The sequence below is a fragment of the Rhodamnia argentea genome, chromosome 2, assembly GCF_020921035.1.
Source record: "Rhodamnia argentea isolate NSW1041297 chromosome 2, ASM2092103v1, whole genome shotgun sequence".
In the NCBI taxonomy this organism is placed as follows: Eukaryota; Viridiplantae; Streptophyta; class Magnoliopsida; order Myrtales; family Myrtaceae; genus Rhodamnia; species Rhodamnia argentea.
The window spans coordinates 21,107,564-21,131,545 of NC_063151.1; the positions used below are offsets into that span (position 1 = coordinate 21,107,564).

The 23,982-nt window shown below is 39.8% G+C and overlaps 1 protein-coding gene across 2 annotated transcripts in view; it reads left to right on the forward strand.

Annotated features, from left to right (window-relative positions):
• Positions 1-23,982, forward strand: part of LOC115730655 (MDIS1-interacting receptor like kinase 2-like) — a 188,807-nt gene that overhangs the window by 141,264 nt on the left and 23,561 nt on the right. Inside the window, exons 1-3 of one of the 2 annotated variants that reach the window (XM_048274210.1) lie at positions 17,729-17,903; positions 17,941-20,980; positions 21,214-21,650. In XM_048274210.1, coding sequence (XP_048130167.1) covers positions 17,944-20,980; positions 21,214-21,575 — 3,399 coding nt within the window. In that variant the 5' untranslated portion in view covers positions 17,729-17,903; positions 17,941-17,943 and the 3' untranslated portion in view covers positions 21,576-21,650. Of the gene's footprint in view, positions 1-17,728; positions 17,904-17,940; positions 20,981-21,213; positions 21,651-23,982 lie in introns of those variants that run through there. The other variant, XM_048274209.1, reaches the window with a different exon arrangement.

Consider the following 23,982-nt stretch of genomic DNA (forward strand, 5'->3'; position numbering starts at 1 on the left):
CTAGGAAAAGTCCTTCGGCAGTGGGCGCTCCTGACTTCCACATCCAACAAACTTAATTTGCAGAATATCCGAGGAACTCTCCGTGGAGTGCGTACTTATATTTTATACGAAATTATGGAGCAACTTGGAATTCACGAATTTTCGATAATGTCGTCCCTGTATGCAGTAAAGCTACATTGCCGTGAATCGATCAATGAAAACAAAGCTATCCTGAGACGCAAAACAAATGTCAGATGCCAAAAGACCCAAAAGTCGGGGAAAAAAAGGAAGACAAAAAGAAAAGGGTCATGCTTTTTTCGCTCCTTATTTGGCTTAGACACTCCCTATCTTTTGTGTTTTGACAATACTAACATTTGCTTGACCCACCACTTTAATTGTAGCCCTCACTTCTTTTGTTTTGTGTTTTTCTTTTTGTCTTTCTTGTGGATCCCACTTTCCTTTTTCTTCTAACTTCTCTGTTCTCTCTCCTGCAGGCAATTCTCTTATCGGTCCCACATTCAACACAATTCTTTTGCAGTTCAGGACGTTGTATTGCTTCTGTGAATTTCGATTTTACAATCCCATGAACTCCCACATGCTTGCATTCATATTAGTAAAGGTTGAATGCACAAAGACAAAAGTAAACATCCAATGACAACTCCAACAAATCCCATAAAAAGACCTTTCTCAATGTCGTCACCGGCCCCCACCTCAAGCTATCAAGTTCTCAAGACGGACATCAAATCACTGTACCGTCAGCCTATGGCAACTTCTTGGGCCAAAACAGTCCTCATGCCACACACGGGACAACCAGCAGATAGTGGAGTCGACAGGGCCGAGCACATCCTTGGACTCCAAAGGGACGCTTTAAGGAGGGTAAAAATTGATCCGGTTCTGCTGCGAAATGCAGCGATCTAGCAACAGGGGTGGCAATGGAACAGTGGGGAGCAAATGGACCGCAACTTGTCATTGATGAACGCAAACAGGTTAATGCTCTTGAGGAGCCAAGCTGGAGACTTAGACCACACGCCGTGGCTGTGGAAAGAAGACTAGGAGGATGCGTGTGATAATGGAATGAGCATAGAAGATTTCATGGACAAATCTTGGATGCTTCTCACTAGGAATTTCTAGGTTTTCTTGACGTGGGCTTTTATTAATTGAGATTGTAATTTACCGTTTTACGAGATTAATTCACCATTAATGAGGTGGATCTAGTAAGGTAAGATGTAAAGACTCTTAACCAGTCTAATATGGATCTAATATTATGTGGGCTGAGTTAAGCCCGGCGCATGATGAGAGAGGGCTGGCCGAAAACTTTATAAATAGAACTCTAGTTCTTCCTCTAGTCATATCAAACTTATGACAAACTCACGTAAGGAACATATACAGATTGGCGTCATTGAAGGGCTAGCTCATTAAACAAGGGCTACAGAGGTTAATAAAGGAGTAGTACTTTTCGACCGAAACAAAATGAGAAGTATTTGAGCTTTGGATTGTCGCTATTCCGTATTAAGAAATATATATCTCAAATCAGGTGCACAAATTCGTTTAAATCATTATTCTATTTCTAGATTCTAGCTATGTTGATCTTGAGATGCCGTTCTAAGGTTTTTATTGGCTTACAGGAAGATCAAGCTTCCATCAGCTGTTCTTACCCCTGACATGTTAAGATGCCCAATTGAAACTCTTTGACATGAACTCAAATTCATAAATAAAAAAAACGACACGAGAACAGGGACATCAAAAGCATGGAAAGAAAGAATTGTCTCTAACAGAGAAGTAAGAAGAAAATAGAAGGTAGGACCCGCACAGCAAGAAAAAGAAGAAACAAAACATTAAAAAGAAAAAATTGAGATAAGTGGTGGCCCACACAAGAGTTAGTATGGTAAAAATATAAAAATAAGGAGTGTCTCGGCTAAAAGATAAGTGAAAAAAGCTCTAACCTAAAGAAAATGATGAACGGGCCAAAACAAAGCTCTCAATATTTGCTTGAGACTACATATGTGATGAAAGTGATTGCACTGCGAATAATCACGTCGTGTCCATGCGGCTTTAACTTTTCTCCTTGGACGGTATTAGGGGATGTGCTCTGTATTATACTAGTCCGTTTTCAATCGGTTTACGTCTTTGAGAGAAGATAATCTTATCTAACACGCGTAAAAGTCAAGATTATGGACTCTAAAGCTCCTTGTTTTAGCTCCAGCTTTTTCTAATTTGCTTTTTTTTTTTATTTTTTAACCTGTGGGTATGTGTTTGACATGGTCACGTCCACATCTCGTGTTTTACACTCCTCACATGGCCCACTCCAAGGAAAATGGAGTCGATGGTTAAGTCCTCCATTGAACGTCGAGTGCCTGTCCCGTCCATATTCGCAGAATTTGTGCGGTCTTCTTCAATGCCGTGTTTCACTGCATGGAAGACTCTCCTCTAGAATCACCATCTCACTTCTAGTGGAACGTGGTGGACTTACAAGGAAAGTGGAAGTTCTCGCTTTGTTGACTTACTGTTGGGGTAAACTTGAGAATATTATAAAGATAGATAAGTAGAAATAGATCCTTAATACACTCCTCACATGGCCCACCTAAGGAAAATGGAGTCGATGGTTAAGTCCTCCATTGAACGTCGAGTGCCTGTCCCGTCCATATTCGCAGAATTTGTGCGGTCTTCTTCAATGCCGTGTTTCACTGCATGGAAGACTCTCCTCTAGAATCACCATCTCACTTCTAGTGGAACGTGGTGGACTTACAAGGAAAGTGGAAGTTCTCGCTTTGTTGACTTACTGTTGGGGTAAACTTGAGAATATTATAAAGATAGATAAGTAGAAATAGATCCTTAATACACTCCTCACATGGCCCACCTAAGGAAAATGGAGTCGATGGTTAAGTCCTCCATTGAACGTCGAGTGCCTGTCCCGTCCATATTCGCAGAATTTGTGCGGTCTTCTTCAATGCCGTGTTTCACTGCATGGAAGACTCTTCTCTAGAATCACCATCTCACTTCTAGTGGAACGTGGTGGACTTACAAGGAAAGTGGAAGTTCTCGCTTTGTTGACTTACTGTTGGGGTAAACTTGAGAATATTATAAAGATAGATAAGTAGAAATAGATCCTTAATACACTCCTCACATGGCCCACCTAAGGAAAATGGAGTCGATGGTTAAGTCCTCCATTGAACGTCGAGTGCCTGTCCCGTCCATATTTGCAGAATTTGTGCGGTCTTCTTCAATGCCGTGTTTCACTGCATGGAAGACTCTCCTCTGGAATCACCATCTCACTTCTAGTGGGACGTGGTGGACTTATAAGGAAAGTGGAAGTTCTCACTTTGTTGACTTACTGTTGGGGTAAACTTGAGAATATTATAAAGATAGATAAGTAGAAATAGATCCTTAATACTTTGATGCGAGATGACGATCATTGTTCTTAAGGTATTATTTGCCCCACACTATTGTAGCTATCAGGTTTAGAATAAATATATCTCCAGGATATGCACCAAAGCTGTAGAGAAAACGAATTCAGCAATTACTCAATCTCTCTCTTAAAAATTTCATCTTGAATGCATTGTCAAAGTTATGTGTGTGAAAAGAGAAGAGGAAGAGAGTTATATATATGTGAAGTTGGGAACAGTTATGATCATTATCAATAACGTATGATATGGTTTCCATTTAAAGATATCAAATCAATACGACTCTTGAGAATAGGTACCTTAACCATAATCATCACCACTCTTTATATTTAAATTAACTTCCTTTCACAATTGCTAATAACCTCTTTTTTGTAACGAAGAGTCCCCTTTTTTTTAATTCAAGAGTCACATCATATCTTAATCAAGAGTCACCTCTTTATGATAACAAACTATTTCAACACTTATGTCCTAAGTCCTTGCTCAACAAAAGACTAATAAGTCTTTCCACATAAATGGCCACACAGTTTGTTTGGTCGAAGTGCTTGAGACAGAGTTAGTGTGTAATAAAATAAGAAAAAAGAGAGCTTCGTACTCTACTTAAATTAAGAAAAATGCAGGCCAATCACCTGCAACTTTTTGAAACACAAGTGCCTCGGTAACTTCTATATCTCACATGCATAGCGTTGTCCAAAGAACTTAAGATTCACCGCGATTTGCAATTTCAACCCGAAAGAGATGGACTCCAGCGATGACTTCCAATCCTTGAGAATGACCTAAAAGATAACAAGATGTTGATAATTCTTATAGCTATCACATTTACTTGTTACCATTCTTCGTTATTGGTGGCTTGTCTTGTAGAATCGCAAATACTGACGGTAGAGAAGGTGATGCGCTCAAAGGGTGCTAGAGAACAATTGGTATAAGCTGGCATCAAGCTTTATGGACTGTCTACCAACATCATAAGTCATACAAAAACTCAAATGCAGGTTAGAGTATTTTTTGTTTAGATCAAATTAGGTAAGTATCTATACATTCTTCAAAGAGAGAGACCATACTTTTTTTGTAGGGATTAACTTCTACGGGTAAGTGCAAACTGAGTCCTCAATTTCGAAAAGTGCAATGAAGTCCAAAAACTTATCAAATCAGTATAATTGAGTCACTTTATTAATTTTCGTCTAATTTGCCGAATGAAAAATGCTGACGTGACATTTATTTATGTAATTCGAATACACGCGATATCGCATAAAAAAAAACATGTAAAATTAAACTGGATCTAAGGGTGAGGTGGCCTAGTGAGAGAGAGTGAGAGAGAATGGTGATGGGCTCTGCAACAACGATGAGCATCGGAGCCTGCAGAGGACGGCGATTCGTGGCTACAATGGCGAGGGAGACAGAGATGGAGGGAAGAGGGTGTGGAATTTTCCACGAAGATGCCTTCGTTCCAAACGTTTTCCTCCGTGCTTTCTCTCTCTTTCTTGCCTCTTGATTGTATTAGCCATTTGGATGCTCGTACTTTATTCGAGATTAGTCGTTTTATCATATTACCATTCCCAGATCAGACACCAATTTTCACCATAAATGACTCAATTTTCTTCCCTCCATTTCGCCGTACACGTGTCCGAATCAATGTAAGGTGGAGATCAGCGGAGGGGCCATCGCATGGTATGTGGAGGGCAGGTGGGAGTTCTTCTCTCTCTCTCTCCTTTTTTCTGCCGGACATGGACCACAGGAGGAGAAGGAGGAGGAGGGTGATGAAATAGAACACCTTTGCTTTTCTTCGCATGATATGTTTTCGGGACCAGATCATCGGACGACTGTAATGATGAACCATTTTTGGAACTAGAACATTATCAAACGAAATCGCTATTCAATCCCCGCATCAGCAGATATTAAAAATAAAATTTTATATTTAATAAATAATGTATCCTATAATGAGTTAGAGGGTCCTTTACCGAACATCCCAGCCTTTCATAATGCTACAATCGCTACTGTAGGAGAGAACAAAGGCTTGTACGGTGATATTACGGGTCTCACGCATTGCCCAGGGACGGTGGGGAATGGGAAAGACAGACACACAAATTTGCTCCTCATTTTACTCCCTACTTCTCTTTGCCTGCTTGCTTTGCTTCTTGTAGTGGGAGTTTCATGCATTGTGTTCAGAAGAAAAAGGGAAGGAGAGAACGGCTTGATAGAAGCGAGCAGTGAACATATGATGGAAATATGGAGCTATGATGGAAGAGCGGTGTACAAGAACATTATTGATGCCAGCGAGGAATTTGACGCCAAATATTGCATCGGCACGGGTGGACAAGGGAGTGTTTATAAGGCCAAGTTGCGAGCGGGTGAGATTGTCGCCGTTAAAAAACTCAACCAAGCGCCGGATGTCGAAATGGCTAGTCGAAAAGCATTCGAAAGGGAGATTCATACTTTGATGGAAACACAACACCGAAACATCATGAAGATGTATGGCTTTTGTTCGAGCTCTCGCCATTCGTTTTTGGTTTATGAGTATCTTCAATCGGGCAGCTTGGAGGATATCTTGAAGAACAAAGAAAGGATAAGACTGTTCGACTGGAATAAGAGATTGAATGTCGTTAAAGGTGTGGCTAATGCTTTGTCCTACATGCATCATGAATGCTATCCTCCGATAATCCATCATGACATATCGAGCAAGAATATTTTACTCGACGAAGAATACGAAGCTCACGTCTCGGACTTTGGCACAGCCAAGGTTCTAAAACCTGATTCATCTAACTGGACTTCGTTTGCAGGCACATTTGGATATGCAGCTCCAGGTAAGTACTCTTCCTTCTTTTCATGAGGATTTACTCCTTTTCATTCATGAGTATGTGATGTTTCGAACATTCAACAAGTCCTACTTAAAAGACATATTAGTATTTCGGTCCCAATACAAGGTTTCTTTAAATTGATTTCACTTACTTATATGTGCATCTAATAGAGTAAAAGATCAATTTAGAAAGCGCTGATATGATAAAGTGAGAAAAAGAGTTGTTCCTTTCTATTTGCAGAACTCGCCTACGTGATGGAAGTGAGCGAGAAACACGATGTCTATGGTTTCGGAGTCTTAGCGATGGAAGTGATAATGGGAAGACATCCGGGCAATCTCATATCAACTCTCTTGTCCACATCTCTACCAACATCAAGTGATTCGACAACCCCCCATTGCTCCCTAAAAGAAGTTTTGGATCATAGGATTCCATACCCTGGAGATGATTTGCTAGGGGAAGTGGCTCTCATGACGAAGATCGCATTTTCATGCTTGAGTCCTAAACCGGAGCATCGTCCGAGCATGCGACAAGTTTCCAAAGGGCTATCAACACATCGTTCATCGCTGTTCAATTCGTTAGATAGCATAAAATTGGAAGAATGAGCTAATATTAGAGGCCTCACTTGTTGGCAATTCTTGTCATGCCAGTACATTTGTATCGGTTATCCATGTAGTTTCATAACGTTCTACTATTAATCTAATGTGATTGCAAAGTACTTATTCATTGAAAATGAGTGAAATATGTCAATTCTTCTTAGTTCGAAATTAATCGTATTGGATTGTGCCAATCATGTCTTTCTCTCATAAATTTGCAGCCGTGTTGGAATCACGTTTTCGTGTCGTGGTTGAAATCGCCACTTCTAGTTTTGCCAAGACTCACAACTACGAGCCATTAGCCCATTGTGTCCGCGAAACTTCAAACACATTTGTCTCCTCCGTCCGACATCAGTATTCATACAATATCTCATCCTAGACCTAATTGAAGTAATTCATGATAATCTCGAAAGCGCAAACTCAACTTATAAATGGTGCCATTGGATCGAGAGCTTGTGAAATTCCAGTACCATCACAGTCAAGTAATATAAATATTAATATATGATATTCTTAGATCGGATTTCCACAATTTGGGTATGGTCGAGATGCTCTTGATAGATGCTACCCAATGTTTCCATCAAGTGAAAAAAATCGAACACGTTCAGGCTTCATGTCAAACTTGATCAAAAGGTAAGTTGTCTACGTTCCTTTTTCTCTACATTCTTGTTGTCATTATAGAAAATCAATTGTTATGTCACACAAAGAGCGCAAAAACCTTGAGGGAGACAATTGACTTAAGTTTTTAAGATGGACTTTGCAACATAGTACTAAAGCCACATTCTGCCCTAATTTATTTCTTGGACATGATTTTTCTCCGCCTATCGGTTTAAACTTTTGGATTGAATTTTCGTAGCAAAAAAAAAAAAAAAAATTTCATGAAAGGTCAGTCGTGTTATGATGTGGTAAGATTTACCGAAGGGCCCCTATAACACCTCGTGTCGAATTTGTTGTTTCTTGATGATGGCTTCCATATTTATGATATTAAAATTGGGAGAAAATATAGCCCGAAGATAAAAATCGAGAAAAAGGACTTTTTTGCGCATTTGTTGATTTTCATGCTTTTTTGTCAACGAGTGCATAGTCAATAATGCCGGCGGGGATTGTACTGCAGCAAGCAATATCAAGTCCTTGCTCTGAAGAAGACTAAGAAGTCTTTGCAAACGGAGCGCCCCACATGTCATATGAACGGTGTACGCGTCGTGATGGGGTGTGGTCACGATCACGAGATGATGTCTATCGCTTTGCTGATGACCGTCGGTTCATCCATCGTCCTTGTTTAAAGCTACAGTACCATGATTGATGAATGAAAACAAGGGATCAGAGAAGCACAACAAACGTTGATCCAAAATGCCCAGAAGTCGGAAAAAAGAAAGAGAATGAAAAAGTTAAACTGATCAAAACAAAACTCTCGTCGCTTGTTTGAGATCATACATGACATGCCATGGAAGCCATCGCAGTTCGAATGATCATTGTCGTGTCCATGCGGCTTTGATCTTTCTCTATGGACGGTATTGTTGGATATACTATGTATACATATTATTCCATTTTCAAACGGTTTTAAGCCTGTGAGAGAAGATAATTTGTCTAACACGATATCATGATTATGGACTTTGAAGCTCCTTATCTCACCTCTTGCTCTTTCTATTTTGCTTTGTTTCCTTACCTGTCGTTATCTGTTTGACCTGGTCACGTCCACTTCTCGTGTTTTACACGGAGCACGCTACTTGCTTTGTGGACCTAACTCCAAAAGAAAATGGAAGTTGAGCGTCGGTCGATAATTTGGGAACTTGTGCAGTCTTTCTTCAATGCCGTGTTTCCCTCCCTGCTCCAAAATCACCATCACTTCGACAGTTCTGCTAGTGGGATGTGAACTTTTGTGTCACTTTTTCTTGCATCACATCTTTTGCTGACACACTCTCTTTATTTCGCAAAAAAATACGAGATTTCCAAATTTACGATAATGACAAAGAATAAAAGACTATCCATTGTGGCATTAATACTCTAAGCTTTTTTTTTTTTTGTCATAAATACCGCTAAACTTGTATCGATGACAAAAAAAAAAAAAAAAAAACCTTCAATCACATTTTCGTCCAAGACAGCCGATAAAAATTTGACGTGGTGGCTTGCGTGGACGACATTAGACAAACATGATTGACGTGGATATGATTAGGGGTGAGCAAAAAAGACCGCCTAGATCGGGACCGATGGTCCGGTTCTCGGTTTTAGGGGGATCTCGTCCGGTTCCCGGTTCCTAAAATTGGAAGCGGTGACCGGGCGGTCCGATTCCCGATTCTAGGGCCCGGAACCGGACCGCACCGGACCACCCGGACAGGACCGGACTGGTCCTTTTTTTTAATTTTTTTTAAAAATAAACCTAGCGTTTACTTTTTGTTTAGGTTTAAGTCATTTAAGGTTCGATCTAAAGTTGCCAATTGAAGAGGCCTTGACTCCGCCGAACTTGCGGTATATCGACCCTTGTTTCCTCGACCTTGAGCTCGATCGCGTCTTCTATCAAAGTGTGCATCCACTTTTTGGAACCGCGGATCGGAAACCCTTAGAACCGCCTGGGAATCGGACCGGACCGACAGTCCGGTCCTGTTCCTTGTTCCGAGGATGACCGGTCCGGTCCGCGGTTCCGAAAAGTGGGAATCGGGACCACCGGTCCGGTTCCCGATTTTTTATGGGAACCGGATCGGATCGGGAACCGCTCACCCCTAGATATGATGTTAGACATAAAGTTTGAGGGTATTTTTTTTAACACATTGGTATAAATTTAGATGTTTTCATGACACAAAATAAGTTGGAGCATTAGCGTTAAAATGGGCATATTTATGGGTCTTTGGAGACCGAAAAATTGGGGTACTAGTGTTATAGTGGACATTATTTAGTGTTTTTGGTGATACAACAAAAGTTTAATATACTGGAATTGCACTAGGCAAAGTTTAGGGTTTAAGATGATAAATATTGAATGACAAATCCAGGCAAGGTCGGCGGCGGCCGTCGGGCATTTGACGAGGCCTAGTGATGGCCATTGGAGGGAAAATGTGAAAAAAGAAAAGAAGAAAAAAGAAAAGGAAAAAAGAAATGAAACGGAAGAAGGGAAAAAAATCATAAAAGAAAAAAATTGTTAAAATTGTCAATATCAACATATGTTGTGCCATGTAGGATGATTGACGCTGATTAGATTGTCATGTTAGCAATTTCTCGTCAAAATTGATCGGAATGACTAAATTGACAAATCGTTAAAAGATCTAGGAGTAAATTGACAAGTTATCAACATGTGCAGGACTAAATTTGGCACAATAAAAAAGGTTTATAACTAAATTGGCCGCAGTGGAATAGATTTAGGATTTTTTGGACAATTTTTCTTATCATAGCTAACCAATAGTCAAATTTTGCGCAGACCATTTTCCAAAATCATATTTGTGTACTACCTACATAATTTGCTCATATAATTCCAAAGGGGGCTTCCTTTTTCCATGAGCTATACATTTCAACGGTGGAAGTAATACATACATTCAAGACGACTTTTTTTTGCATGCCCCCCAAAAAAAGGAAAGAGACCATGAGCTTTCAAATGCCAATGTTGTACTACATCTCTTCAATTTCCCTTTCTATTAATACTCTCCCTTGTTCCCCCTTCCTCCCCAACCCACGCAATCACAAACATATGGTACGCAAGTATTCAATTGGACTATTCTTTCTTCCAACATGTGCGCCCTTCTGAAAGTCGATAGTAGGTGGGTGTGTAACAAGACAAAGAAAGTGATGGTCTGGATAGAATCCATGACCTAGCATTCAAAAATACCTTTGAAAGAAACTTTCAACATGAATTCGCCCCCGCAATTGGGCAGACTTCGTGGTTAAGAAATCGGACTTTTAGTGCAATGGACTAAGCACACGACACCGGTTCGAATTGCCTGTACCATCGGATACCGGCAATATCATATTAGGGTCCCATTTTCCCAGTTGGTTAAGTTCTTTCGATAATACAGAGCATCCCAACCTTCTTGTTCAATCAATACAACTTGCCTTGCTTGTGTGCATGTTAATTAGTTATACTCACGTGGCGGCGAACTCTATGTCATGCGTTCATTTAGATTAGAAATATCATGATTTAAACCTTAGATATATCGTATTTAGAATCACTCATAAAACTCGTAAGTGTTAACCACTCAGCCAAACTAGAGATAGTATATGTCAATTACCGGAGTAATACACATGAAGGATACATAATCCTTTGTTCTAATAGTTAAACGTGCGAAAAAATATGCTTAAAAGGATCAATAGACTTGAATCATTGATTGAACGATACATCACAAGAGGGATGTACCATTATAGCCACAGATTAGATGTTACACTTGCAGTTTCGAGAATCCCCGCTTCAATCACACATTGGAGAATTGAGAAGATAGAGTCGTTGTTTTGCTTTTTCTTGCCTCTGCTTTTTTGGATGAAAGCGACAAAACTGTGAGAGAGAGAGAGAGAGAGAGATCGTACTCAACAATGTGATAAAAGGCACGTTCCCTTAGTTTGAAACACCACAAAATGTATCTTGAGACTTCACAAGCAAATGAACGAATGGGAAGTGTTCTCTATGCTAGTATTGTTGGAAACTTGATGTATGCTATGTTGTGTGCAAGACCCGATATTTGTTATGTAGTTGAAATGGTTAGTCGATACCAATTCAATTCAGATCAAGCACATTGGATGGTCGTCTAGAGAATTCTAAGATATCCGTAGAGTATTGTTGATTATTCGCTGAGTTATAAAGGTAGAGATCTACCCTTGAAGGCTATACTGATGTTGACTAAGGAGGAGGTTTAGATGATAGAAATTCTACCTCTGGATTTGCTTTCTTACTTAAGAATGACGCCATATCAAGGAGTAATAAGAAGCAAACGTGTATAGCATTATCCACGATGGAAGCTAATCTTGTGGTGTTATCAGCAGCAGTATAACGGGGTGTTTGGCTTAAGAAATGTTTGGATCGGTGAGGTTATGCTAAGGATGCTGCAAGTTCAATTATTGGTTAATTGTGATAGCCGACCAGCAATAGCTTACACTAAGGATCCAATGCAAGACCAAACAAATAGACATAAAGTGTTTCTTTTTTTTTGTGTAAAAGACATGATTGTATGAAAGGATGTGAACGTACAATATATATCTATGCATACAATGTTAACGGATCCGATGGTGAAGCCGATACCTAGAGATGTTTTCCATAGTCATGTAAAATCTCTAGGGCTGCATAGAATGTAACATACTAAATATTATAATTTCCCTAAATGTTCACTGTTAGTGAAGTTTAAGATTATTGCCTATGAGTTTTAGTAATATTTATAAATATTAAAGCTTAGTGCTTTATGTTGAGAAGGTATGTCGAATAGATAAGAGACTAGCCTACTCACATGGGCAATCGCCTCTATTTACTGCGTGATGAATAGAGATGAAATAAAATTTAAGCTCATTGTTTATGTGATAATTGAGAGCTCGAACTTAAATATAGGTGTCGCTTTAATAGAATGTTAATATGAGTACTTAATATTTATTACATTCGAAAGTAGTATAGCCATTATCGATATTATGTTTCGATAGACGTTTTGGCCCATTTGACTATTTTCACCATTACTGTTCACACCAACTTGCGCTCCACCAAGCCGAGTTGCTCTGTTTATCGGCATTCCGCCAATAGTCTCACCCCTTTAAAGAATTCTCGTTGGATGTACCCGAGGCGCCATTTGAATAGGATTCCCTATAGTGGGTATGAGATTAGCGAATTGAGGAACATATTCGGAGGTCGTCGGTATATAAGTGTTTTGACCATGCGTGAGATCGAGACTGCTTGATGACTCTCGCCTCTAATCACATTCCATAATCGTGTTGATTATAAAAGTTTTGAGCATTTTCGCCATCTGTCTAGTCACAAGATTGGTCCACTCATTCTGACTCTCCTTGAAAATCTACCGCATCATAGCAGTAGTAGCCGAGTTTATCTCCATTTGTACCCTCGGATTATTTGTAAGTTGCCTCTGGATATCAGTTTCAACAACTTGCACTTGGTCTGCAACTAATTGAATGTTTAATGACTCTGATACACCTACTCGATCATTAGGCGGTGGTGGAGAGGCATCACGATCAATGTTGTCTGGATTATATTGATTTCTGGTTCTCATGGACATTCTCCTCAAATCAATCACAAGGGTCCCACTGGATGTACCAAAAAATTGTTTCGTTGGAATTGCTCTGCGACAAAATATCTTTCACAAAAATTCGTGCTTCGGTTTTCAAATGTGATAAGGGGTTTTGTGACGATTTTGGACAGGAGAGTTCTCGATAGTCGGAAGAATCAACGGGCAAAGTCAGTAGAGAATCCAATATAATTACATAAATATTGTCTCAATAAGAGTTTAACTCGATGGTGAGAGTTTGCAAGTACAAATCCAAAAGAATCGATATAGATGAAATCGAAATAAAGTGTACAAGTGTAAACCAAATCAGAGTTTGACTCGATGGTATGGTCTTCCAAGCATAATTCCCTTCAATGATAACGAAACAACGCACTCAAAACGAGTGTCGATTTTGACTCAATGACAGTGCCTTGAATATGCTTCGATAATGTATCAGAGTTTGACTCGATGGCACAATAACTAGGATAAAAATAAAAGTCGGAGTTTGACTCGACGACGAGAATCTAAAAGCTACAGTTAAGAAAAGTAAATGCAATACAATAAGCAAAGATAAGATAAATTTGTTGATTTGTTTGGGGGATTTCCTCTATGGATGCTTAGTGGTATCATTAATGGTTGGAGTGGTAATTGCTCTTCAGCAGTTGTAATCCTAATGTACCAACAATTGCCTCTTTCCTTGGCCTTTTCAAATTCTTTTTGACCCAGTCTTTGAGCAGTTATTTGATTATAGATAATAGATGATGTTGGTGCCTTTCTTCAATTTCCACTAGTGTCAGTCATGCCCACATTTTCCGCATCTTGGGTCTTTGAAGTCCGTCATTCTAGTAACTATCGACAGGACATTTACCATTTTTCTTTCGATCGTGGGAGGTATGCTCACACTCTTCACATTATATGGACTCTTTAACTTGTTCTTGGAGACTATTCGAACTGCCTCGAATCTATCCTCCCACCATGAAATTCAAGGAGATAATTTCGTCTTCTTTGGCGCTCCTTGAAAAACTTTGAATCCTGCGAGACTGCTTCTTGTTGACACCTAGTTCTACTAACTGGTTTGATAATTTTTATTCAAATGATGCCTATTAGGCTTTCTTTATTCTCTATCGAGGCATTTTTCTTGTTGTGCAGAACAAATGATCGAACAATAAATAGACAGAATAAGAAAATAAATCGGACGGTAGATGTATGCGGTTCGATCGTAGAGACCTATGTCCACGGGGAGAGCAATAATGAATTCTATTATAGATCAAGCGATAAAGGGAGATTACAAACCACACTCTAGTAACTCACACTCTCTTAATGTTTCCCAACCCCAAATACATCTAATAACGCACATACTATTTAGTCCAAATTCCTCATAAAATAATCTCTCAATTTTACAAAGGAATTACTAACACTCAATCTTGTGGAAGCAATTGGTGAACACCACCAAGCTTTGAACACCAAATTGTATAAAATGGCATCAAGCTTCACGAAAAGTCCTCTGCCCACTTTCTTCGCAAAAAGACAACCCAATACATATACCTCTTTGGAACCCGCCGCCCGGTGAAAGTCGCACGTTGACCAAACCAAGAAGAGAGCTAATCTTGGACTCCCCTTTTGTTGTTATCCCGACCGAAATGAACACGGAAGCGATTTCTGTAAGATTCGGCTGTAATATTCGGCTTTGAACTTTGATACTTATCTTCCCCTCGCCCATTTCAATAACTCAAGGGATAAAATTATGAGGATTTCAAAATCTTCATCCAATACAAAATAGGAATATCCAATTCGGAATATTCATATTTTTACTTTGAGCTTAAACTCGAGACATATTTTCAACATTTCTCCCTATGTGTCTTGCTCTAGTGTCGATTTCTCAAGTGTTTTGCACATGTGTTGATTCTTTACGTGATCCGCACATGTGTCGATTCTTCGCGTGATTTGCAAATGCATTTACTCCTCACATGTGCATCACGTGTTTCAGCGGACAATTTATTTTAGTGTCAACAAGCTTGCTCCCAAAACACCATGTACTATCTTTGAGGAAATGCAATTGCATTTGGATAATAGCATTTTCGGAATGAAAATAGATGCTTTTATTCTTCCAACCTTGACCTCACTCCAGTTTCATAATTCCGAGAATGTCCACAAAAACCCTAATTTCTCGGCTAAGGCCCGAACTACTTGCAAGTGGTTGGCTAGCCACCGATGAGTGGTTGCCAAGCCCAATTGGCCGCCCGCCGGCCTCCCCTGAGGCGCCGGCGGCATATTTGGCTCACCGGTGGGCGAGAGCGCGCATGATAACACGTCCGAAGCCGAATTTCTACTTCGGACGTGCTTATGGAGCAGAAATCCGTTTGGTAACGTAATTTTCGAAACAGAAATCCGTTTGGTTCACGACTTTAAATTTCTACTTTTGAAACAACTTTTTACTTCATAAGTGATTTTTGCAGCACTTTTGAGAAGTAAAAAATACTTACTTCTCACTATCAGAAGCTATTTTTTTCCTTTTCACTCCTCCCTTTTCATATTTTCTTCCGTTTACGGGCTCTCTCTCTCTCTCTCTCTCTCCCAAGAGGTGCGGGCGGGGTTGACGTGGTCCGGAAAATATTTTAATAATAAAAAATTTAAATATAAATAAAAAAAGAAAAATAAAAAAATCATTAAAAAGTATAAAAATATCATAAAAATTTCCAAAAGTAACAAAAAATTCAGAAAAAAAATTCGTGAGCTCTGAAAAAAATCATAATAAAATAAAAAAATTCATAAAAAATCACTAAAATCATTAAAAATCTAAAATTTTTGAAAATTAAAAGAAAATTCCAAAAAATAGGAAATGGTCACAATCAACTGGCCAAGACCTATTTTGGATTTTTTTTATCCCCGATCTTTCCAAATTGACAATTTTGCCCTTCTTGGCAAATTGTCTCCAATTTCTCCCAATTCATCCGTGAACTCTAATCACACATTCTCTAAGCCCTTAGGGCTATATTAGGGAAGCCTTGATTTGTGTTTGATGTGCTTTATCTCTGCACTTGATTACACATTTATTTTATCGAATGTAATTAGTAGGATTAGTCTTCGACATGCATGAAAACTTCGTTAGTATTGGCATTTAACTTTTCTTGAATAAAATGCATTTTAGGTTAGGATCAATAATTTTTCATAGAAATTTTCCCTGTTATTAAACATTTTTCTTTGATTTGAAATCAACTTCTAAAGTAGAAGTAGAAAAAACAACTTCTGCTACTGAAGTAGAAGTTAAAAAATCAACTTCTACTTCTGAAGTCATTTCTGAAGCAGAAGTGTTGTCATGCGTACCCCGAGTTCCACCGGTAAATAATTGATTTTTTTTTAATATGCTCAATAATAAAAGTTCTTTACAAAGCGTAGTTTTTATCAAATTTCATTTAGGTCAAAGTTGCTTCCCAATTTATTTCTAAAGTACACTCTACCAAACACTGTTTGCATTTCAAAAAATCCCTTAACCCAAAGACGTTTGCATTTTCCGAAAACAAATCAAACAGACTAGAGTCGGATAGTAAGCATGCATAGACAATCACCTAAATGAAGGACAGAGGTTAGCGAGAGCCAAGAACGCTTTGATTTTCAACATTACTAATCTTTTTACAGTTTAAATTCACAATAAGTTAAAAGTTCCAAATTCCCTATTAATATGAAGGATGTAACAACGTGGACTTGCTTTAACGTGGCATGAGTGAGAGACGTCATGTATTTGACTCCTCATATTCTATTTTGAGTTTGCACATGCTCGGGGCGATGTTTAGTGCATAAAACCTTCCAGTAAAACGACATATTTTCGACCAACAAAAAAAAAGGACATATTTATTTCTAATATAATGAAAGGGTTTCGTTGACCAGAAACATTAACGCTTCCCAATTGATTTACCATTTCTTGACTCTCCGAAATATCCCCAAGTTTAGAAAAAAAAGTTTCACGAAAATTCTTTTCAACTAAATTAGGACACCGCAAAGCGAATTTCTTTTTCGGAGACTTGGATTTTGATACTGCCAGTGCCAGTAATAACAAGGGACTTCCGAGATCATAAATAGACAAATGGCAAGACCTACTGTTGATGAAGTCAATGTGGGCAAGTTGCCGGTTTTGTTAGCGTTTATTTGATTTGAATGCTGTGGGCTCTTCTTCACTCTTCTTGACAGTGAAACCTCTCATGCCCTGTCTATCACTTCCTAGAAAGGATAGTACATATGAAAACTTGTCTTTCAACTGGGACTCTACGTAGGTACTACGTTCGGTAAAACCAATGGGTCGAGCATAAATGATCCGATTTAAATAAACTCATTTAATCCATTTATGATTCAATTATTATAATACAAATATAGTGATTCATATGTAATCCGATTCATACCTGACTCATATTTGACTCGAAATATATTTCTAAAACACTTTCATATTCAATCTAGTTTAGAAAATCTTATACCCAAATTGAGGAGAGAGTACGAATGAGCAAATGCAAGATCGAGTGAGGGCAAGAGAGATGAAGAGAATATCATAGGGGTAGGTTGGGTATAAGTAAGTTAAAAATCCATTTCCGACCCATTTAACATAAACCCATTTATTAAATATAATTAACCCATATAACAACTAATGACTCATTTTGATAGGTCTAGTAGATACAAATGTCTCACAGTTTTCTGCTCACATTTTCACATTTGAGTTAGACCGACCCTTCTCTGAAGGGGGACCGAAGAAGATAATGCTCCTCTTTTCTATGGACAGAATGTGCTCTCAAAGTCATTCTTGAAATGACACCGGATGTTAAATTTCTCAAACGAGAAAAGCCAAAACTACCGGGAGCTGTCATGGACAGCAAGCATTGGGTGAGCTTAGAGTGTGAACCAATATTGACTTGGTCTTAGATAGCATAAAGATCCCGCTTCATTCTACTACAAATACCTCGGCCGCTAGCATTGCCATTGAGACAACACAAGCACCCCCTCCTCATAGCTTAAAACCTCCTGTCAAATGGCGGCATCGTCTCGAAAACAGCTCTCGATGCTCCTCCTAGTTTATGTCCTCCTCATGCTTGTTATGCAAGAAGTGTCTCGTCCTGCTTCATCCAAAAGCTCTTCTCTAATGGCCTTCGCTCTTTCAGGCAGCCAAACAAGAGATGAGGAAGTGGCGGCGCTCCTGAAGTGGAAATCCCAGCTCAACAGCGAGAGTCACTCTATCTTGTCTTCGTGGAACGGAAGCGACCCTTGTTCTTGGCGCGGACTCAGTTGCGATCCTCTCTGGAGCGTCATCAGCTTGAACCTCTCGAGCAACGCCATTCGCGGTATGCTTCACGATCTCGATTTCTCCTCGTTGCCCAACTTGGTCACTCTTAAACTTGACAACAACTCGCTCTTCGGGAACATCCCCTTGAGCCTTGGCAATCTTTCCAAGCTCGCTTACCTAGACTTGTCTCAGAACCACCTTTCTGGAGAGATTCCAATCCAACTCGGATCGCTGTGGTCTCTAGAAGTTTTGGAATTGTCATCGAACAACATCACAGGTTCGGTCCCCGGCTCCATAGGAAGTTTGAGTAACTTGACTGGGCTATACGTTCAAAACAATAACATCTCTGGGTTCATCCCTCAAGAAGTAGGAATGCTCAAATCTCTCAACCAGTTGTTCTTATTTAACAACCGCATTGGCGGTCGCATTCCTTCTTCCATTGGAAATATGAGCAGTTTGACGAAGTTATGGTTGTTCAATAATCATCTTATTGGGTCCATTCCAATAGAAATAGGGATGTTGGGGTCTCTTAGCGAGCTTGATTTATCAAGCAATTACCTCAGAGGATCTATCCCGAGAACTCTAGGAAACTTGAGTAATTTAGGCTTTCTTTACTTTTATGGAAACCAACTCTCTGGCCACATACCTGAAGAAGTTGGAGGAATGAGATCCCTCCTGCATTTTGAGCTTTTAAGCAATGATCTAACAGGTTCGATCCCGTCGTCTATAGGGAACTTAACCAACTTAGGCCTTCTTTCTTTTTTCAACAATAAGCTTTCCGGTCCTATTCCTCGCGAAATCGGAAACCTTAGATCTCTCTCTCAACTCGCTCTCTACAATAATGATCTCACAGGATCAATCCCGGAAACCATAGGAAAGTTGGGCAACTTGACTGCCTTGCTCCTCTTTGAAAACAAACTCTCCGGTTCTATACCTTCTAGTATCGGAAACTTAAGCAAGCTCAATGGATTGTACTTGTACCAAAATAAGTTGTCGGGGTCGATTCCGAAAGAGATGGGAAGACTAGGAGCCCTTGTTGATCTGTTTCTATTTAACAATAGCCTTGAAGGCTCTCTTCCAGTGGAGATCAACAATCTCACATCCCTCACAAGCCTACAACTCGGCGATAACCAGCTTGTCGGCCAATTGCCACCGGATATATGCAGCGGTCATGTTCTTGTGAATTTCACTGCATACAACAATCACTTCACTGGACCCCTGCCAAGAAGCCTGAAAAATTGTACGAGTTTGTTTAGAGTTAGGCTCGAAAAGAACCAGCTAAAGGACAACATTACTGATGTTCTTGGCACATACCCCTACTTGAATTATCTTGAGCTGAGCAATAACGAACTTTACGGAGAGCTTCCAGCAAGATTGGGCACGTGGAGCAATTTGACGAGCCTGAAAATCTCCGACAACAAATTATCAGGCATGATACCGCCTGATCTTGGGAAGATGACTCAATTGCATGTATTACATATATCTTCCAATAATCTTGTCGGGGAAATTCCGAAAGAACTTGCAAAGTTGCAGTATCTGCTAGAGCTTTGGCTGGATGGCAACCATCTCACTGGCGACATTCCTCACGAAATTGGAGCATTGTCGGACCTTGTACAAATTAACGTTGCGGGAAACAAGCTAAGTGGCTCAATCCCCAGAGAGCTTGGGCAGTGTGTGAACCTTCAGTATCTAAATTTAAGCAGAAATAATCTTGAGCAGAGCATTCCAATGGAGATCAGCAATCTCCACTCTCTTCAAAGTCTCGATCTAAGCCGAAATTTGCTTACTGGAGATATACCTCAAGATCTTGGACAATTGCGCAATTTGGAAACACTCAATCTCTCACACAATCAACTCTCGGGTTCGATTTCACCAGCTTTTGATCATCTAACAGGTCTTACATCTGTTGATGTATCCTATAATGAGTTAGAGGGTCCTTTACCAAACATCCCAGCCTTTCATAATGCTACAATCGCTACTGTAGGAGAGAACAAAGGCTTGTGCGGAGATATTACGGGTCTCACGCATTGTCCAGGGACGGCGGGGAAAGGGAAAGACAGACACACAAATTTGCTCCTCATTTTACTCCCTACTTCTCTTTGCCTGCTTGCTTTGCTTCTTGTAGTGGGAGTTTCATGCATTGTGTTCAGAAGAAAAAGGGAAGGAGAGAACGGCTTGATAGAAGCGAGCAGTGAACATATGTTGGAAATATGGAGCTACGATGGAAGAACGGTGTACAAGAACATTATCGATGCCACCGAGGAATTCGACGCCAAATATTGCATCGGCACAGGTGGACAAGGGCGTGTTTATAAGGCCAAGTTGCGAACGGGTGAGATTGTTGCCGTTAAAAAACTTAACCAAGCACCGGATGTCGAAATGGCTAGTCGAAAAGCATTTGAAAGGGAGGTTCATGCTTTGGTGGAAACCCGACACCGAAACATTGTGAAGCTGTACGGATTTTGTTCGAGCACTCGCCATTCGTTTTTGGTTTATGAGCATCTTGAATCGGGCAGCTTGGAGGATATCTTGAAGAACGAAGAAAGGATAAGACTGTTCGACTGGAATAAGAGATTGAATGTCGTTAAAGGTGTGGCTAATGCTTTGTCCTACATGCATCATGAATGCTATCCTCCGATAATCCATCGTGACATATCGAGCAAGAATATTTTACTCGACGAAGAATACGAAGCTCACGTCTCGGACTTTGGCACAGCCAAGGTTCTAAAACCTGATTCATCTAACTGGACTTCGTTTGCAGGCACATTTGGATATGCAGCTCCAGGTAAATGCTCTTCCTTCTTTTCATGAGGATTTACTCCTTTTCATTCATAAGTATGTGATGTTTCGAACATTCAGCAAGTCCTACTTAAAAGACATATTAGTATTTCAGTCCCATACAAGGTTTCTTTAAACTGGTTTCCCTTACTTATATGTTCTTCTAACAGAGTAAAAGATCAATTTAGAAAGCGCTGATAAGATCAAGTGAGAAAACGGGTTGTTCCTTTCTATTTGCAGAACTTGCCTACACGATGGAAGTGAGCGAGAAACACGATGTCTATGGTTTCGGAGTCTTAGCGATGGAAGTGATAATGGGAAGACATCCGGGCAATCTCATATCAACTCTCTTGTCCACATCTCTACCAACATCAAGTGATTCGACAACCCCCCATTGCTCCCTAAAAGAAGTTTTGGATCAGAGGATTCCATACCCTGAAGGCGATTTGCTAGGGGAAGTGGCTCTCACGACAAAGATCGCATTTTCGTGCTTGAGTCCTAAACCGGAGCATCGTCCGAGCATGCAACAAGTTTCTAAAGGGCTATCAACACATCGTTCATCGCTGTTCAATTCGATAGATATCATAAAATTGGAAGAATGAGCTAATATTAGAGGCTTCACTTGTTGGCAATTCTTGTCATGTCAGTATATTTGTATCGGTTATCCATGTAGTTTTGTAGCGTTCTACTATTAATTATTCACACTTAAATTTTGACTAATCTTTTTCAGTTATTTATGCATAAAAATTAGAACTAATTTTAGTTCTAAAAAAAATATCATTCATATTTAATTTTTACATAAATTGCATTCACATTTCATTGGGCCGGCAGTGTGAGAATAAGCCTAAATTGGAAAACAGACTGGTAGTGATCATCATCAGTCAAAAGAGGAAGCGGAGTCATGTTTCGGTGGACATAATCATGAAAGGGGAAGAGTATTTGAAGGATTTTGTTTGATACTTTCGGTGAAAAAGTGGGATTCGAACTCAAACCTCGCTGAGTGGAGAATGAGTGCGGGGGACAAGAGTGATTTTCGGACGAAGATTACCACTCAACCACTCTCCCGACACTCCAAAGAGCACGAGAAAATAAGCTAGTAGGCCATAGAAAAAGTGGGGGTGAGCTGGAGAGCATTTCAGGCTTGGTGGACAACAATCCAGAGAGCATGTTATAGAGGAGGATGTTTTTTTTTTTTCCTCTCATCTTCGTCCAAGTTACATAGTGGGGGGAGCTGGAGAGCACTGATCCAAGCATGCTCATCATTTTAAAAGACTTTCTAGAGGAAGATAAGAAAAAGACAGAGAGAGAGGAATCCTGGGGCAAAGGAGCGAGGGAGGGAAGCTTGATGCAGATTTTTCATGGAGAAAAACAGGGAAGCTGATCTTCCAGGAGGATGACTTATTTGCATATCTATTGATCCTTCTTTTTCCAAGCTTTTGCTCATGAACTTCACTTGTAGAGACGCCAAAAGAGCAAGACAATTCTGAGGGCTATTTGCAGAAGATTCATGCCAAAAAAAAGAAAGGGAGAAGTGCCCTTATCTTTCTTCACTATATATCCAACATCGAAGGAATGCTCTGTGAGCTCTGGAGACTATTGAAGCAACGAAATGGAGAGCTTAAAGCTTTGGTTCCCGACGGTTCGGGCGAGGCCGAGTGGTGCCACCGCCACTCCGAATCTCGTGGAGTCCAGGCGAAGCCACTATACCGCCTCAAACACATTAACACCCCTGTAAAAAGGTAGGTGCCGTACCCGAAGTTACGGAGGTCCGTGGGTGGCAGACCTCCATTTTTCGAAGTTTCTTCATCATTTTTAGTCCAGGCTTGTTCTGAACATCTACTAAGCGCTTATATCCTTTTCCTTTTTGTTTTCGACGCATGAAAACTTCGAGTCGACCTCGAACCCCTCCAAGGCTATCATGAGCTCATAAGCTCGTTTTCAACGTCATTCGAAGTGATCGGACCACAAGGTAAGTACCTATGAATTCCATAGATGCTAGTCATAGCTTTGGTTTGGATTGATATCATGAAAAATGTACAGCCAATCGGCACCACAATCGAACTTGTTGTTGCTATTTTCATATAATTTTCACCATTGGATCATGTCATTTTTGGATATGTCATAGCTAGTCTCAAGACGATTCCAACGATACCTAGATCGCCAAAATCGGACAAGATCTCACCGTGGATCGTCGCCGGAAAGCCCTTAGCCGTCCGTTTGTTTTCTTCAACTTGAAGAGGTCTTACCAATCAACGCCTGTTGATCGGTCAACCGTCAACGTGGTGCTGACGTGGCACCACATCAGCAGGGGCTGTTTTAAACCCTTTTTTTTAAAAAATAGGATAATTAAATATTACAAAAATGAAAAATTATGGAAAATTCAGAAAAAATAGAAAAAAACAAGAAAAATTTTAAAAAATTTCCAGAAAATTTCAAAAATTAGGAAATGGCCACATTCAACTGGCCAACCCTATTTTTGGAATTTTATATCCCAATCCCTTCTAAAAATGATGATTTTACCCCTTAAGGGTAAATCGTCCCCGAAAATTCCTGTAAATTTGGAAAAATGCCCAAAAAATAGGAAATGACCACGTTCAACTAGCTAATCCTATTTTTGGGTTTTTCCTATCCCAACTCTTTATAAAAATGATGATTTTACCCCTTAAGGGTAGATTGTTTCTCAAAATTCTGGAAAATTCAGAAAAATGTCGAAAAATAAGAAATGACCACAATCAATCGGCCAATCCTATTTTCGACGCTTTGGGCTCTCGATTCTTTCAAAAAATAAGGTTTAGATGAGTACCACGAACTCTTCGAATCTTCATTTTATCACCGATCAAGGTCATCGAATACACCTTGAGCTATTAAGCTCGTTACCGATGTTATTCCAAGCGATCGGATCATAAGAATCAAAAAGGCTAAGCCTACTGGTGGTGGTTTGTAAATTTACTTTCAGCAATCTATTTTCTGTTCATATCCCTGTTGACACCTAAATTTTGATTTTTCCGA